This window comes from Balaenoptera borealis (assembly GCF_965194805.1).
Source record: "Balaenoptera borealis genome assembly, chromosome: 17".
NCBI lineage: Eukaryota > Metazoa > Chordata > Mammalia > Artiodactyla > Balaenopteridae > Balaenoptera > Balaenoptera borealis.
Window position 1 is genome coordinate 20,726,637 of NC_138876.1, and position 18,973 is coordinate 20,745,609.

An 18,973-nucleotide genomic window follows, 5' to 3' on the forward strand; every position below is an offset into this window, starting at 1 on the left:
ACTGTACAGCAACATGACTCAACTATACATAAATATATTCTTTTTCATATTCTTTTCCATTATGGTTCATCACAGGATATTGAATATAGTTCCCTGTGCTATACAGTAGGACCTTGTTATTTATCCATCCTATAAATAGTAGTTTGCATCTGCTAATCCCAAACTCCCATTCCTTCCCTCCTCTATCCCCCTCCCTCTTGGCAACTACAAGTCTGTTCTCTATGTCTGTGAGTCTATTTCTGTTTTGTAGATAAGTTGATTTGTGTCATTTTTTTTTAACTTTTAAAAAATATTTTATTTATTTATTTTTGGTTGTGTTGGGTCTTCATTGCTACGCACGGGCTTTCTCTAGTTGCGGCGAGCAGGGGCTACTCTTCGTTGAGGTGCGCGGGCTTCTCATTGCGGTGGCTTCTCTCTTGTTGTGGAGCACGGGCTCTAGAGCGCAGGCTTCAGTAGTTGTGGCACACGGGCTCAGTAGTTGTGGCTCATGGGCTCTAGAGATCAGGCTCAGTAGTTGTGGCACACGGGCTTAGTTGCTCTGTGGCATGTGGGATCTTCTGGGACCAGGGATCGAACCCATATCCCCTGCATTGGCAGGCGGATTCTTAACCACTGCGCCACCAGGGAAGCCCCTGTGTCATATTTTAGATCCCGCTTGTAGGTGTTATCATATGGTATTTGTTTTCCTCTTTCTGACTGACTTTACTTAGTATGATAATCTCTAGGTCCATCCATATTGCTGCAAATGGCATTATTTCATTCTTTTTAATGGCTGAGTAGTATTCCATTGTGTGTGTGTGTGTGTGTGTGTGTGCGTGTGTGCGCGCACACACATGTATCACATCTTTATCCATTCATCTGTTGATGGACATTTAGGTTTTTTCCATGTCTTGGCTGTTGTGAAGCCAAGTGCTGCTATGAACATAGAGATGCATGTATCTTTTTGAATTATAGTTTTATCTGGATATATGCCCAGGAGTGGGATTGCTGGATCATATGGCAGCTATATTTTTAGTTTTTTAACGAATCTCCATACTGTTTTCCATAGTGACAGCCGTAGGCTTTGGAATTGGGTCCTAATACTAACTCTTCAGGAGATGTGTGACCCTGACTATACTTTCCTTCTCTGAGCCTCAGTTTCCTCATCTACAAAATGGAAATAATAACACATAACACATGGGGTACTATGAGGAGTAAATAAATTCAGGGCCTGGCAATGGTAATCTTTCTGGAAATGATGAGGATGAAGATGAGGCTGCTGATGGTGGTGGTGATGCATGAGGTTTGCTTAGCTGATTAATCTGAGTTAGTTGTGTCTTTGAGAATAGTGGTTCTTCCTAACATTTATCTTTAAAAGGACATTTCCACCTTACTTTTGTTTTGAGGTGCCCATCAGAGAATCTCAGGAGTGCTGGGTGCCTAGCTGGCCCCTGCTTCCCTTCTCCAGTTCATCTTGCCTAGAACGGAATGATCCTCTTAATCATCTCATGGCCCTTAAGGGAGTCTTTTTGCTAATGCTTTCAATTAACATCAGAGGCCGTGTATAATCTGGCCTTAGCCGGCCTTCCCAATCTTCTCTCTCATTGCTTTTCCTCTGTAGATTTCATCAGTCACAGTTAACAGCACTGTGTCCCTTCCTACCCCTAAGTGTTGTCTTTCCCATTTGCTGTAAGTCTTGACCATCCTTCCTCAGCTGTTCATTTCTGTTATTGAAATTCCCATATATTCTTTAAGCCCTGGTTCACATGCTCCCTCCTCTTGGAAATATCTTCCACTCTTTGCTGCCAGAGGTGAATTCTTTTTTCTCAAGCTTCTGCTGGTGGCTTTCTTGTAGATCTTATACATTGTGAGGAAATTAGTCTCTTATTAAATGACACTGAGATTGTCATCTAAGAGACTTCCTCCGTCAGTCCCCAAAGAGTTAGGTCATGAGAGATTGTCTCACACTAAGTAAACCCTCTTTGAGCCAGAATAAGAACAACCAAGGTATTAGGTTGCACCATTTGAAATCATCATTTGGGTGGCTGCAAGTGGGCATTTCATATAGTTCAACAGGATGCACTGAGAATTGTAACTGTCACGTGCGTGGACAAGGTGATCCGTGCATTATCTATTGAGTTCCAGTGTAGGCTGCCTACTGTGTGCTGGGCAACATGAGGGAACACAGTGGTGAATGTGACACATACAGTCACAGCCTTCATAGGACTGGAGTCAAGCAATGTGGTTATCAGAGAGCTGATTGGTAAGCACTTAATGAGGAAAGGGAGGGATGAGAATAATCACATGCCTGTTGGCATCGGTCTTACTTACCCTTATGAATTCATCTCACCAATAGGTATGGTTTCACAAAAGGGACTGGCACAGAAAAATCTCCTGCCTACAACCCCATATATCTGTCTCCCCAGTTCCAATGCCTGAGGCCCTGAACAGTGCTCAGATGGGTTCTCTTCACTTTGAACTTGGAAATTCTTTGTTTTTTTATGCTTCCATGGGTGACTAGGTATCCTTCTGGTAGATAAGTCTCTCTTTGAATATGTCAGGATATTCAAATAGGATCCATTCTGACTGACCGACTGGGAGCCATTCTGACTCCTATGGTTAGTATTGCATTTTTATGCACAGACGCATTGACTGATTTTATACTCTCACTCCCAGCTAGTAGTCCCAGTTTCTTTATTTCTAAGATGATGATGATGATAATAGTACCTTTCTTGTAGGCTTTATCAGATGTGTCTTATAAGATACCTACCTCCCATTCTCCCAGCCGTATTTATGTCTGGGCTTCTGGCCATTTGTTGAGTCCTAGACTTCACCTTGGCCACTGAATCCAGTAGGTCATGTGGTTCCTTTTCCCTCGTTGGGACCGCACCACCTGGTAAAGCATTTGCACGTAAGTCTTGCTTTAGACTCTGTATTCTAGGGCACCTGGACGCTAAGACTTGGGCCCATTTTGATGATGAGATGAGATACTGCATTACAGGTGCTCAGCCCTGTACCTGTTATACACTCAGGATTCAGTAAATGTCAGCTCCTCTTCTGGGCGGGGGGCATTGTAAAGTGATGGTTTGTATTATGGGCTTTGGGGTCAGACTTCCTCTATGTGACCTAAGGCAAGTTATTTCATTCTGTGTGCCTCAATCCCTCCTTCAGTAAATGGAAGAAATCGTAACACCTAACAGGTTAGCTAAAAGGATCAAATGGTTTGATACTGTACATGTAAATGTATTGCTGCTTAGGAGTGTGGATGCACATGGTAGGTGCTTGAAAAATGTCAACTCTTATTGTGCTTTGTATTATTACTTATGAACATTTCTTATCTTCCCTACTAGACAGGGAACTTCTTGAGCCTAGGTCATTTCCTAGTTGTGTTTGTTCATTCTAGAAGGGTTTGGGCTGTTACATGGTAGCTAAGTATTTCTTAAATGAGCTAACAAGGAAAACCCAGCTCCCTCAGGATTGACTTTGTAAGTACATTGGCTCCTTTCATGCTAATCCACTGAACTTTTGGAACGTAGCTGAGGCAGGGTATTTGAAAGAGAGCCTCTAGTTTCTACACTAGATTTAGAAGTGGCTGACTTATGGGCTCTTAACTCTTATTGATGAAGCAAGTTCAGAAAAAGGAAATGGATCCTTTTAAACCCAGTGGTTGGGCCCATAACGGGGAAAGAAGTCATATGTCCTCCTCCTTCCCCATTTTAAATGTCCATGTCTAGCCTTGAGTTTAAAATTGATGTGTTTGCTGCTTTGGCTGGAAAATTCTGTTTTGAATTTATGGGCCTTGTCTCTGCAGCTCTCCCCTGTAGGCTTAACAAGGGAAAGGTCAGGGCATCACTAAGCTGGCAACTAATAACTTCTGCATTAGTTAGTGGGCATGTAAACAGTGTCAGGAGAATTGCTTCAGGCTGAGATTTCTGAGCCCTGTGTATACGGGGTTGCTGATCGCTTTTGTATTTTATTTTGGAAGACTGAGAAAGAGGAAAAAACACTTGACCCAGTTGTCAGATGTGTAGGAGCAGAGCCTGGAGTATAGGTATATCCCTTGAGCTCCCACAGATGGGTTCTAGTGGGCATTTTCCGTCCTTTAATGATGTGAGCCCTCCAGTAGCTTCTCCGGCACGTAAACCAAATCTGAGATGAGGCTTGCGGATGAGATGGCTCCCTGATGTAAATATGGCCTGGGCTTCTTTGGGGGGCGTGGGGAGGGGTCCTTAGATTTTGAGCCTTGGCAGCCGGGCTAAGTGCCTCCCTTTTCCCTTTATCTCTAGCATTCATTCCCTGGCCTTTGTGCCTTGAAAGTTGATGGCAAGTGTCTTCTCTCTCAGTCTCCGCGTAGGAATTGAGAGAGGATGGCACAACAGTTACTATACCTCCCAGAGGAAGTGGTGAATGTGGGATTGCCCTGTGTGCCCACATTCACTTTTGAGGTCCTTTCCACCCCGAGACAGGTATAGCATAGGGCTGAGGTGCTCTATAGAATCACACCACCTGGGATGGTGTGCTGGTGGGTCCATCCTAAGCAAGACACAACCTTTCTGTACCTTAGTTTTCTCACCTATAAAATGGGGTTGTTATACAGATGAAATGAGATGATGTACATAAAGAACTTGGAACATTTCCGGGACTTCCCTGGTGGTCCAGTGGGTAGGACTCCGCGCTCCCAATACAGGGGACCCAGGTGCGATCCCTGGTCGGGGAACTAGATCCCGCATGTCGCAAAACGAAGATCTTGCGTGCTGCAACTAAATAAACAAATAAATAAATAAGAACTTGGAACATTCCCTGACATAGAGTAAATGTTTTAAAAAATGTTAGTTATTCTTATATCATCATTCTTATTAGGTATTCTACAGAAACTTCAACACAGAAGTTCATGCTGGGACTGTCATAGGGTAGTCTCTTCAGTCTCAGTTTTTCAACTGATCCCCTCATCCCCCAAACCCTCACCACACACACATACACACACACACACACTCACACACACACTCACACGCACACCCACACACACACACACGTACAACTCACCTCACCATGCCTTATCCTGGTGCTGCCCAAACTTTATACTACCTTCACAGTTTTCCTAAATCCATGGACCACGTGTTCTATTGTCTAGTATTTTTCTTTAAATCAGCTTACTTTTCACTTTAATGAAACTATTTTTGAATAACTCTACTAGTACCTTTTATTGCTATAGCTACTAATATATATGTGTATATATTTTTGCTTCTCTGAGCTAAAATTAATAAAGAGTAGAATTTTTAAATGTTTGTCTCTGCACCTCCTAAAATGACCTGGCCTTCCAGTGGTGTGTGTCCCACACTTGGAATCACTGCTCCTTCCATCCACTCTTCCCTGGCCTCAGAGTGCTGGCTCTCCCCTCTGTGCCTTTGCATCTACTGAGCCCTCTGTCTCTTAGGCCTCATTTCTATTTATCCCCAGTGGATTCCTGGCCATCAAGGTCCTGATTCAGTGTGACTCTGAGGCTTTCGTTGCTCTTCCAAGCAGCTGGTTGCTGCATCCTCTGGTCTCCCGGCATTTCTCGTATCAGGCGAGGACCGATCATCCGCATCTTGTTCTCTTGGTCATCTTGGTCTCCCTGCAGACTATGAACTCCTCCAATCTTACTCGCCTCTGTACTGCCTTCGACTAGCAAGGTGTCTGTACACAGTAGGTGCCCAGTAATGGTGGGACCAAATGGATCTGCACAGATGGGAAACGGAAGCCTTCTGTTTTGAGAGGTGACATGGTGGTGGAGCATCCTTTGTGAAGATGACAATGGGGGAAATTTTCCTGAAAACAAGACTGTCCATTTACCTCTCTTCTCCCCGATTCCTTCCCTCCTGCCTGCTTTCCCCCGCCTCCCAGGTTATGAGCAGCCGTTTTCTGCCCTATGACAACATCGTCACAGACGCCGTGCTCAGCCTTGACGAGGACACTGTGCTTTCAACCACGGAGGTAAGCAGCCTCACCAAGGAGGGGCGGAGGGCCCTGCGGGCAGTCGCCTCAAACCCCAAGGTGCCGGCGCCTCCTTTGCCCTTGCCTGGGCCAAGCCCAAAACGTTTTTCAAAACTTCCTGCAGAGTCGGTCTGAATCAACCCGGTTCCTGTGAGCACCTTGCCGCCACCTGGCACCCTGATGAGGGCATTTTCCCCTTTGTTTCCTCTGCTAATCGGTTCCTCATTTGCAAGACTGTGCCTCACCTCACCCCTCCCTCCTGCCCTCCTTTTGTTTGTTTGTTTGTTTGTTTTTAAACAGTGCAGGTGCAGGCAGGTGTGCAGAGGGACCCAGGGGAGGCGGGCAGGGGCACCTGTTTAGCATTTTCTTGAAACCACGCTCTGGGAGCCCATCTTTCCTGATTCTGCCAACGCCTGTGCGGGTGTGTGTTGACTCTGTTGGGGAACACTATTCTGGGTTCTAAAGGCAGCTTTTCCATCTTGGTTGGAAGTGTGCATTTTCTTTAACCCAGACGAGAGCAAACGGTTTCACTTGAAGGCTGAGATGGAGATCCCTGCTATTTCAGATGTTCAGGTATTTGTGCCAAAAATAAGATTGCACAGAGCAATGTGTGAGGGGGAGGGAGAGAAGAGGAAAGATAGCTATGCTAGAAAACCAATTTTTACAACTCGAATGAGTATTGATCTCTGAAACCGCACTTAAAACCGTAGAGGGGACCAAAGACAGTTACACAAAAATGTAGTAGATCACAAATACATTATTCATGGTAGCTGCTAAAAAGCTTGGAGACTTAGCTACTTATCCTGTTCCCCTTCTTTTATTCCTTTTTATTCATAATCATTTTCTTTTCAATTTAAATGTCGACACTTACCAGCAGGCGTTTTCCTGGATGCCAGTCTGATTCTAACGGCCTGCTGCCCACATAGCCAGGACTCATGGTAACTTGGGCTAGCAGTCTCTGTGTCGCTTCAAATTCCATGGATGCTCCCAGTTTCCCTCAGATGGAGTTGCGCAGACGTTCTGTGTAAGGGCAACCAAAGTCACCCCAGGACAAAATGTCCTGGGCCTCACCTTGGTTAAAGGCTTTCTATGCAACCAAAGCTCTGTAAATCCTTGGTGAATGAGTGATGTTGGAGGCATGCGTGCCGCGTGGATTAAAGTGTGAGCACACAGCCAATTGTGTCATGTGGGAGTCGGCAGGAGAAAGAGGTGGGGGGAAGGGGAGAGATGCTTAATGTTCAAAGAGAATGACTGCAATGGAATACAAGGAACGGGACGCTCCAGCTTGCGTTTTTCTCCTGCTTCCTGCAAGGGAGGCTGGTATCCCCGGAGCAAATTGATTCACCAAGTATTTATTGAGGGATGTCTTTGTTCTGGTCTCTGCCAGGTACTTTGATTACACAGTTCCTGCCTGTAGCCGCCAGAGTCCTGGCAGCAAACGATTCAAATCAGGTGACTCAAATGAAGGGATTTAGGATGACTTAGGGAGGTGAGTGGGGTTAAAGGACGCCACAGGAGAGGGAGAGGCACCTGGGGAGTGGCACGAGCTTGAAGCAGCTCCCACTTCTAGGCCTGAAGAAGTGAAGGAAGGAAACAGTGTTTCCGGTGTCCCTGAGAGGGGGAACTAGGAAGAAGAGGCTGCCCTACAAGAGCTATGACCATGGAGGAGTGTGGCACCTACCAGAACTCTGGGGCCGGAGCTGGGGTGGGGAGCAGGGGAGAAATACTGTCCTCTCTCTGTCCCACCTCCGTTTTCCTGCCAGCAACTCCCATTGACCTAACCCAATCAGCCACCAGCTGGCAAGGAAGACCAGGTTATGCAGTCCATAGAGTTCCATTGTCTCAGGCGTAGGGCACGGCAAGAAGAGCGGAGAGTGGATCTCGGAGAGCAAACAGGAAAGGCAGCACGTTGCCATGTGAAACGTATAGTCAAGACTACAGCATATACCTGAATCGTTACCCTATGACCTGAAGTATTGATTGATGTCTCATCTTCCGCTGGGCACAGAGCAGTTGATCTCACACTCGGGTTTGTTTCTCTCTGCCCCACGGTGAAATAACTTTCAGCTGCTGTGATGTAAATTCACGTGCTGGTGAATTTCTTTTCAAAGAATAGCAATTCCAGCCTCTCAATGCATGCTGGGAAGAACTTGTGCTGTATGTGGAGCAATTAGAAGTCAGCGTGGGTTGAGCATGAGATGGAAGTTTAAGAGGCTGGCCGTCTGGTTTGTTTACTTTTCTGGCTGATCAGTGGAGCAGTCGTGTTGCCTGACACGGTGGAGGACAAGGGTTTCTCTTTTCTCTTTTTTTTAGGTGAATAGATGTTGGTTCATTTTATTTCCTCTCTAAGGATTCTTAGCTTGTTTAAATGCCTCTCTGTAGTATTAAGGATAGATTTTTAAACAGTGTCCTATAAAGGGTATTAGATAGAGTTGGTTTATAGTTATTTACATTTATCTGGGTTGCTTCAAATCCTCGAAAGAAAACCGATGTTAGTTTTTAAGAGAAGAGGCCATAAGCTGACCTTTGCCTCCTTTGATGTGTTAATGAGCTGCGTGAAAGCAGAACTATCACAAGAATCATAGTTTTATTGGAATTTACTTTTGAGCTGCTTTGAAATGACTTGAAACGGCTTTGAGATAGTAAGGAATTCATGTGATGAAAACACCCCATCGGTGTATGCGTCTCCTTTTCAAAGGATAATGGAAAACTCCGAAGAGTGCTGACAGCCAGGCTGATTCTTTGATGACGGGCTGCATAATGTACTATCCCGTGAGTTGGCACCATTAGTATTGAACGCCAGTGATGATGTGCAGGTTATCACGACCTGCTTTCGGTTTTTTGGCAAATACTGTCCACTCCCCTGCTATCTTTTAACTTTGAGACGCCCCTTACCCCACCACGCTTCCTTAATGTGTATCCCAACAAGCTACTTTTTTCCCCCCAGGTATTATAGTTTGGGGGAAAAAGCTATATTGTTAAGGCTTTCTTATCTTGAGTCAGGGCACCAAACTAAATCTCCATAAAAATTTAAATTCATGGCTGTTTACAAAAATCATGTCTTCTAACTAAGCCCCAAGAATTCAGAGATAAAAGGACCCTTACAGATCACCCAGGCCAGTGTTTCCCAAACCTAGGATTTCACTGATATGTTTACCTAGGATGAGGCTTAAAAAAAGAAAGAGTATGCTGTTTAAAGAAAAATATTAACTAAGTTATTGAATATGTGGTGGGAATGTGGGAAAAGGAGCGATGATGGTTATGCATATGGTGAAAACTTGGGAAATACTGATCTAGGCTTATTTGCTTTGTCTTGTAATTGAGGTAAAATTCACATAGCATAAAATTAACCATCTTCAAGTGTATGATTCAGTGGCATTTAATACCTTCACCGTGTTGTATGCCTATTACCTCTACTTCATTCTGAAACATTTTCATTACCCAAAAAGGAAACCCATTAATCAGTCACTCCCTATCCTTTGAAACCACTAATCTGTTTTCTGTGTCTATGGATTTGTGTATTCTGGACACTTCATGTAAGTGGAATCACACAATATGGGGCCTTTTGTGTGTGGCTTCTTTCACTCAGCATAATGTTTTCAAGGTCTGTCCACGTCGTGGCACGCATACGCATCAGTGTTTCATTCCTTTTTATAGCTGAATAATATTCCATTGAATGGATATACCATGTTTGGTTTATTTATTGATGAGTTGAGGGCATTTGGGTTGTTTCCACCTTTGGGCTATTGGGCACGGTTATTTGCTCTGCTTTTGAACCCCTGGGAGGTCAGGAACTGGACTTGCCAACATCACTCCCCAGCCACCATCACAGTGCCAAGACTTGAAATATCTGTGGAATAAGTGAAAATTCCGTTTGCATTGCTTATCAAGAAGAGATAGGGCAAAGGTTGTTGGGTGCACGTGTAACCTGTATAAGATAAATTGTTTTCAACACTGTAGCAACAGAGCTAGAAGGGGAAGCTATGATAACAGTAAAAACAAAAATCACACCAAAAAAATCACACACCAAATCTGAAACCAGATGGCTTGGGTTCAGATCTTGGCTCTGCCACTTACTAACTCAGAAAAATTATTTGAACCTCCATATCCTTAGCTTCCCTCTCTGTAAACTGGAGACTCTAAAATTACCTACTTCACAGGGTTACTGTGAGGATGAAATGAGTTAAAATATGTAAGTTTTTTTTTTGTATCTGAAATGTCTTCATTTTGATTTCATTTTTGAAAGAAAATAGAACTGAAAGAAATAGAGTTACAGTTATTTCTTTCAGTATTTTAAATCATTTGATCTACAGAATTCTTGCTTGCATCATTTCTTTTGTTTTTCTCCAGGTTTATTGAAATATAATGATGTATAATATTGTATTAGTCCAAGGTGTACAACATGATTTGATATATGTATATATTGCAAAAGGATTACCACAACAATTTTAGTTACTATCAATCACCTCACATGGCTATAATAAAATATGTAAGTTCTTATAACCATGCCTGTTGTATTATAAGCATTACACAATTATGACCATTATATGATGGTTTGCTGTTACTGGGTTTTTGGGGGGGGGTTGTTTTGTTTTGTTTTTACTTTCTGTATGTTATTTTATGTGTCATTCATCAAAGAATCATAGAAAGTCAAAAGTGAGTTTACACATTTGAAAACAGACTATTTGCTAATTACACATGTTAGTTTGTAGCAGGTTCAGAAGTACCTGCTTTGGGTTATTTTGAGCACTAGGAAGTCATTTCACTGCATTTCCTTTAAAAATAATCTTGGTCTGTCCCCACTTATTCCTAGTGATTTTTCACTGTGGATGTGTTTTCTAAATTCCCTTGCACTGAGTATCTTCACACCTGAGAGGCCTGAATTACTGTTCTTGATGATACCTGCTTTGTATTCCCGTTAGAACTTGTGTGCTTTTAAAACATCTTTTCTCTGGCTCTTAAGTGGATGCTTTGATTTTAGTCACTGTGGCTTTGCTGTGTGCTGGTGATGATGTATGCTATATATTCATATGGTAGATGTATACAGAAAATCTGCTCCTGTTTATAAAACAGATGCATTTATGCCTCCCATCAATCAGTGGTCACATATCTTTTGGAGGTTGGGGGGGAAGCAACTGATTTTTTGACTTTTTAGCTTGAATAGACTGGATTTCTAAAGGACATATCCACCAATGTATTTTTTTTCCTTCTTTCATTTCCACACTAATCTGAAGTTTCTTTAACAGAAAACATTAAAATGTGCATAATTATGGGGCCAAATGTCAAGCAGTCAGTTTAATTTGCTGCTGAATACATGGAATTAATGTTACGCAACAGTCCTGGGATTTCACATTACGAATTAGCAGGGGGAAGGTGATGTCTTGTTGACATTTGTTAACACCGTTGATTGCTTGTTTGGCTTGTGTTCTGCCTGCAGGTGGATTTTGCGTTCACCGTGTGGCAGAGCTTCCCCGAGAGGATTGTAGGGTACCCTGCACGCAGCCATTTCTGGGATAACTCGAAGGAGCGGTGGGGCTACACGTCCAAGTGGACGAACGACTACTCCATGGTGTTGACGGGAGCTGCTCTTTACCACAAGTGAGGAGTTTGGACACCATCTTATATTGTTTTTTATATTAGTTTCTGGCTGCTGCAGAGATGGGAACTTGGGCCAAATCTTGTTAACAACCTTAATGGAAATTAGTTTGAAAAATCCCCATTTCAATTCTGTTGATGTGGCCAGCGTGTATGTTTGAAATCAGTAAAACCTCTTGGCTTATGGCATCTTTAGAAACTATGGTAGAGCAGCATCTTCAGTGACTCTGAGGTGTGGAGACGTACTCAGAGTGTATTGAGTAACTGAATGTGTAGAAGAACAACAAAGTAAACACTTAATTGAGCACCTCCCAGCACTGTTCTAGGTGCTTAGGATTTACCACTGAGTAAAATAGGAAAAAAACTATCTGCCCATACAGGTTTTGTATTCTAACAATATACATAATACTTCTATAATATATTAAGAGAGGGGCTTCCCTGGTGGCACAGTGGTTAAGAATCTGCCTGCCAGTGCAGGGGACACAGGTTCGAGCCCTGGTCCGGGAAGATCCCACATGGAGTGGAGCAACTAAGCCCGTGCGCCACAACTACTGAGCCTGTGCTCTAGAGCCCATGCTCCGCAACAAAGAGTAGCCCCCGCTCGCTGCAACTAGAGAAAGCCCGCGTGCAGCAACGAAGACCCCAACGCAGCCAAAAATAAAAATAAATAAATTTAAAAATATATCTATGAGGAGATAAGACAAAGCAGAGCAGGGCAAAGGTGGAGAAGGGGCAGGTTGGGGGTGATCCTCATTGAACGGATGAGATTTGAGTGGAGACTTGAAAGGAGAAAAGAAGTCAGCCAGGAGAATACCTGTAGGAGGAGTGCTCTGGCGTGGGGAGCAGTGTGAAAGGATGCCCTGAGACAGGATGCTGGAGGAATATCCTGAAGACCGATGTGACCAGAGTGGAGTGAGGGGCAAGCAGGTGAGAGAGGTCATGGGATCCCGGATGCAGGACCCTGCTTTCCATCATGAGGACTTGACCGTCTTCTAAGTTATGTGGGGAGCCGGTGCAGGGATGTGAGCAGAGCAATCCTTCTTATGTTTTAGGCATCTACTATGAAGGCTGTGGTGAGGATAGACTCTAAGGGGGCCAGGGGAGAAGCAGGGAGACTTACTAGGAGGTGACTGACATTATCTAGGCAAGAGATGATGGAACCTGGGTCAGGAAGTGAGCAACAGAGGTGGGAAGGTAGTGATCAGATTGTGGACATATTTTGAAGATGCTCCAGCATGATGTCCTGACAGATTGGGTACAGAGTTTGATGACTCTTAGGGTTTTTGACTTGAAGAACTAGAAGTATAGAGTAGTAAGCCATCAACAGAGTTGGGGAAAGGCGTAGATGGAATAGGTATTAGGGAAAATACAGGAGTTCAGTCTTGAGCATGTAGGGACATTTAACAGAGTGTGTTGAAAACGTCAGGGATGGAGATATAAATTTGGGAGCTGTTTGCATAGATTTGATCTTTAAAGCTAGGACACTCAGGTAAGATGGCCAAATTCATGAGTGTAGAAGGCTAATGTTCCTGACTCAATCATTATTGAAATCCCCTCCTTAGTAAGGTGAACACAGCAATCTTAACCTGGTCTTTTTTAGTAAAATATAGAGAATCCTGTCGTCTCAAGGATGGAGTTGGAAATGCACAAGGTATAAGCATTTAGGGTGACTGAATCTTGATGTCAAGACTCCACCTCTTTCTTCCCGCCACCACCATTCAGTGAACCAAATTCATTCAAATGATTTTTCCAATAAATATATGCTATATATTCCTCCAAAAAAAATACTAGGGTGAGAAATAATTCAAATAAATTGTGGGTTCTCCATAATGATTGACCACCAGATTGATTGGGGTTTTGAAACACAAAAGAAGTGTTTTGTGTTGAAAACACTTTGTAGAAGTGTTGAAACACATGCCTTACAGGCCAGAAAAAATGGAATGGTTATACTGTTGAACTCAGAGTTATGGAATAGTATTGAATACAGTTCTGATTAAACCAATAATTAAAAGTGTAAAGCAACTTGTAATGATATGTGGATCACATGTAAGTAACTTCTCTTGCCATCTAAGTATTCGGTTTCTAACCAACCAGCCTGATATTAAAGTTAGCCTGGGCAGACAATAGCTGCATCTGTGTGCTTCTCTGTACCTTGTTTCCTCATCTGTAAAACAGGGATAATACGAGTACCTACATCATAGGTTTCTTATAAGGATTAGATGAGGCATTTCTTGTAAAGTACTTTAGAACATTACCTGGTATATAGTATGTACCATATAAATGACAATTGTCATCGTCATCATCAACCATGATATGTTTAGGGATTCAAAGAATGAGTATGTGGTTTCTGTCAAAGAAGACCACCTGTTATTTTATAATGATGACCCCTGCTGAAACCTGTCTTTGGTTTGTACAGATATTATCACTACCTTTACACCCATTACCTGCCAGCCAGCCTGAAGAACATGGTGGACCAATTGGCCAACTGTGAGGACATACTCATGAATTTCCTGGTGTCTGCTGTGACAAAATTGCCTCCAATCAAAGTGACCCAGAAGAAACAGTATAAGGAGACAATGATGGGACAGGTAAGAGAAGGAGAACTCTCCCCCCTTGCTTTGCTCACTGGTGACTCAGTCTGAGGTAATGAGGACTCACTGTTCCTCTAGGAAGCATAATGAGAAGATATCAGGAAACAAACCACATCCAAAAGCTCTGAGGGAGTGTATGTTTGGACGTGGGTAATTGGGAAGATGTAAGTCAAGAGTATCGTTATGTCAAGAGTATAAAAGCTGTCTAAATTGGTGCAGCCACTATGTAGAAAAGTATGGAGGTTCCTTAAAAAAACTAAAAATAGAGTTACCATATGATCCAGCAATCTCATTCCTGGTCATACATCCAGAGAAAACTATAAATCGAAAATACCCATGTACCCCAATGTTCATAGCAGCACTGTTTACAAAAGCCAAGACATGCCAGCAACCTAAGTGTCCATCGACAGATGAATGGATAAAGAAGATGTGACTATATATATATATATATATATATATATATATATATATATATATATATGCAATGGAATATTAGCCATGAAAATGAATGAAATAATGCCATTTGCAGTAATATGGATGGACCTAGGGATTATCATACTAAGTGAAGTAAGTCAGACAGAGAGACAAATATCATATAATATTGCTTATATGTGGAATCTTAAAAAATGATACAAATGAACTGATTTACAAAACAGAAGTAGACTCACAGCCGTAGAAAACAAAGTATGGTTACCAAAGGGGATAGTGGGTGTGGGGAGAGATAAATTAGGAGTTTAGGATTAACAGATACACACTACTATGTATAAAATAGGTAAACAACAAGGACCTACTGTATAGCGCAGGGAACAATACTCAGTATCTTGTAATAACCTATAATGGAAAAGAATCTAAAAAAGAATATATACCTGTATAACTGAATCACTTTGCTGTACACCTGAAACTAACACAACATTTATACTTCAATAAAAGTTGAATAAAAAAATAAAAGTGCTCATGTGACCTACCAGGTGGCATAAGAAAGACGTCTCTTCTCCAGAGTTAAAGACCTAAAGAGAATTTATGCAAGTTTATTTTAGATGTTTTATTGAATCAATAGCTAATAATGCTCTCAACACAGCCTTCTAGTGGTTGCTCTTGAGTTGGATGCGCATTGTGGAGGCAGATGAGGAGTCATAGTACTTGATTTTCAGTTCTAGAGCAAGCACTTAGTTGCTGTAGGCAAGTCAGTTACCTTCCGAAACTCAATTGTCCCATTTTTAAAATGGAAATGGTGAAATCTACCTCACAGCGTTGAGGTCAGATGTATGAAAGCTTTTGCCAAAGTAAAATACAGCGTTGAGTCACAAATGATTACTACTAAAGATACTTTCAGTGAAATATAATCTAACTTTCTCTTTTTACAAGTAAGAAAACTAGGACCCAGAGAATTTAAGCATATTGCCAGAAGTCACCCAGGATTAGAGACAACTTGGAGTTGAATCCCGGCCTCTGTTTCTTCCACTATTTATTCTTCTACACCCCAGGGTCCTTTTATTCATCTTGGACAGAGCCCAGTACTCTATGTACGAAATCAAAAACCATAAGACCATTTAGATCTACCCAAGTTAAATCATGGAGAATCCAGCAGGATTTGAGTCAACCTAAAAGGACATACTTATGTAGTTATATCAGTTCAATCTGGGGGATTTTCCATGTACCTTGTTCTAACAGTTATTGAAAATGACATATAAATCTAGCTTTTGCAGAGGAAAATGTAACCAGGCCTCATGTTAACACAATTGATGGTTTTTCATTCTCTGAATTTAGTAAAAGCAAAAAATTTACAGGATTTTAAGTTTATAAAATTTAATAATTTAATATTTACCAAATATGTACAGGTTATCAGGCATTGTTCTAGGTACTAGGTACTGGACAAAGTAAAGAATCTAGTGGAAAATTCTATTTCCCTCTAATTACTAAAAGGACGGGCGAGAGGATTTACAAGAATTTGTCATTTTTAAGACCGAAAGACTTTTCAAATTCAAGTAAAATGTATTGAGTACCCATGCATATTCATATTTATTATCTCATTTAAAGATACACCATTCCTTTAATATTGTTAACTCAGAGTCCTCTGGACTCCCCTGAGGTTATACACAAATTAGGGGTGGAACTCATAACGTATGGTTTCTTAGGGGTTGGTTTTTTACTCTTTTCATAGATTTGCCTAATTCTACCAAACCAATATTTCTAGTGACTTTACACATGTTTTGGAACAGATCTAAGTTTAGGCTTAGGTCTAACTAGACGTATCTAGCTAGATATGTGCTATATTTGCCCCCTTCTTCCCATCATATACACTAGTTTATTGAATGTTTGTGTGACTGGTGAAGTAAATGGATATCGTGCTCTAAAATTATGCCTTTGTAACACAGGAAAGATATCTTCTGTAATATGTTGGTTGACCCAAAATAAATGTTAAAATCAAGAGGCAAAAAAGAGACTTGAATGATTCACTTGGACTCTTTTCTTTTTCATTTGTAAGAGAATAAGAATGAGCTTAGGCTCTTGATAGTGTTTCCCTTTGCGGATGTGAGCACTCACCGGGATGTAGTGGGTCTAGCCCTTTGGGAATAAGTGGGCCAATCAGAAATGGCCTGCAAGCTTATCCCAAATTAGGAGAAAAATGGAGGTACCTTTGGGACTTTCGGCTCTGATATGGACTCAACTGGTCAGCTTAATTTGATACTCTCTCTGATTTACCAAGCAGAGTTCCTCTAGTACAAAAGGTAAAGAATGAAACCTGAGTTCTGCCCCTTTCTAGCCCTGAACAAACAATTTTAACTTCCTTGAACCTGCTTCCTCATCTGTAAAGTGGAGATGCTATTACCTGGGTAGATAACTCGACCAGGTTGCTGCGAGGCTCAAATGAGCTCATGAAAACACTTTACAAATAGTGTTTTGTTTGTTGTTCTGCTGCTCCAAGATAACTTGACATTTTTATTTACCTTCGATGCTTTCTTTCAAGCATATTGACACTTGTGGTTTTAAAGTGACTCTGAGTGATTCTCACAGCAAAATGTACCTTCCTATGAAAGTATTTTCTAACAATGCATGAGGATGCAAACACATTACACACACACACACACACACACACACACATATATACACATACATATATATACACCATTCAACAGTGGCCTATTGACATAAATGAGTTTGTGGGTTTTTTTCGACATAATTGGGCAGCCCACCTTTTCCTTGTTTCATAAAAACACGATTTTAAAGACATTATGCTTAGTTGATCTATTTAAATTTCAGCACTCAAGTCACTTAAGGCATTCTTTTAAATCAATGTTAGTCATTTAGATGGTCTAAAAATATTTAACCAACCTTAGGGTCAACATGGAGAGCTGAAGAGATGGCAGCCATCTTTCTTCTTACCCAGAATCAACCAAATTAACAGAGGGGTTTCAGAAAATTATCTGTGAAACCATAAACACATTATTAGTCATCGCATTTGCTCCCAAGTGCAAAGAAAAGTTTTATGTTTAGTGACCACAGCAGTTGCGATTCAGTTGGTGGGTCCTTCACGGACCAGAGAATGTGTCAGTCCCTATGGATCTTTGTATGTTTGGGGCTTTGGGAAACGTGGCAGGTCTCGGGCAAATCTTCTGGCGAGGCTGAAAATCCGGATCCATGCTTGCATCTTCACCAGGCACGTGGATGGGGCCGGCGTGGTGGCCAGGCCAGACCCTGAGGCCTACTGCGTGCCCATAAGCCTGACTTCGTTTACGGCCGTGTGTCCATCTCACCTGGCACCTGTCTCATCGTCTTCCCTCTTTCTCTCCCTTTCCCCAGACCTCTCGGGCTTCCCGCTGGGCTGACCCTGACCACTTTGCCCAGCGACAGAGCTGCATGAATACGTTTGCCAGCTGGTTTGGCTACATGCCGCTGATCCACTCTCAGATGAGGCTCGACCCCGTCCTCTTTAAAGACCAGGTCTCTATTCTGCGGAAGAAATACCGAGACATCGAGCGACTTTGAGGAGCCTGGCCGAGTCGGGGGAGGGGAGCAAGAAGGGCCAGAGGATGGGGTCAGTGGCTCTCTCTTCCCCGTGCAGATCCGCTCAGCGGCGGAGCCAGATTGTGCCAAGTATCCAAATAAACTAAGATGATCAAAGTGACAAAAAAAGAAAATAAAGGAAAATAAAAAGGCCAATGGAAACTCTACGCCTGACTCGTGGGACTGCACAGGACTGCTCCAGACTCACCTCACTGACTTCTATGTCCCAAGACTAGGTTGTGTACAGTTTAATTATGGAACATTAAATAATTATTTTTGAAATGATTGCTATGCAGGTTTAAACTTTTTTAATGATCAAAACTATTAAAAACCAGAGTTCTTTCTTTAATCAAAATTGTGTTGGTTGTGAATATTTCAAAGCTGCTGTTCCTCTTCCCGCAGACAGCATTGCCGTCGGTCGCGCGGGGTGCCCTGCAGCTTTGAAAAGCTCGGACTTCGTGGAAAAAACCATAAGTCACTCTACCCCATGTCAAGAAATAACCAAGCATAAATAAGACAAGTTCATGACTCAGCTTTGCCAGAGCAAATTGTTTTCCATTTTGAATTTGCAGCTCCACTTGAACTTTTATCTCTAAAATGTTGCTGCATGAGAAAAAGTATAATGACCTCCAGGTAGACAGTTCTAACTGAAAACTTTATGTTTGGGATAAAGAAGTATGATCATCTTTTTCATTGGGGGGGGGTGTGGGAAGTTAGTACCAAGAAAACGCTAGTGTAATTAAGAAGTGTTCAGTTTACGCAAGGAACCATGCAAACAATGCACCAGCATATTAGTGAGATGGAAGTATCGACCCACAATAGTAACCTAG

At 42.2% G+C, this 18,973-nt stretch overlaps 1 protein-coding gene across 2 annotated transcripts in view; it reads left to right on the plus strand.

Moving 5' to 3' along the window:
* EXT1 (exostosin glycosyltransferase 1) overlaps nt 1-18,498 on the plus strand; it is a 300,026-nt gene extending 281,528 nt beyond the window's left edge. For both annotated transcript variants that reach the window (XM_082364303.1, XM_082364302.1), the window contains 4 exons: nt 5,863-5,952; nt 11,390-11,550; nt 13,964-14,135; nt 17,940-18,498. In XM_082364303.1, coding sequence (XP_082220429.1) covers nt 5,863-5,952; nt 11,390-11,550; nt 13,964-14,135; nt 17,940-18,125 — 609 coding nt within the window. In that variant the 3' untranslated portion in view covers nt 18,126-18,498. The remainder of the gene's footprint in view (nt 1-5,862; nt 5,953-11,389; nt 11,551-13,963; nt 14,136-17,939) is intronic.
* The last annotated feature ends 475 nt before the right edge of the window (nt 18,499-18,973 follow it).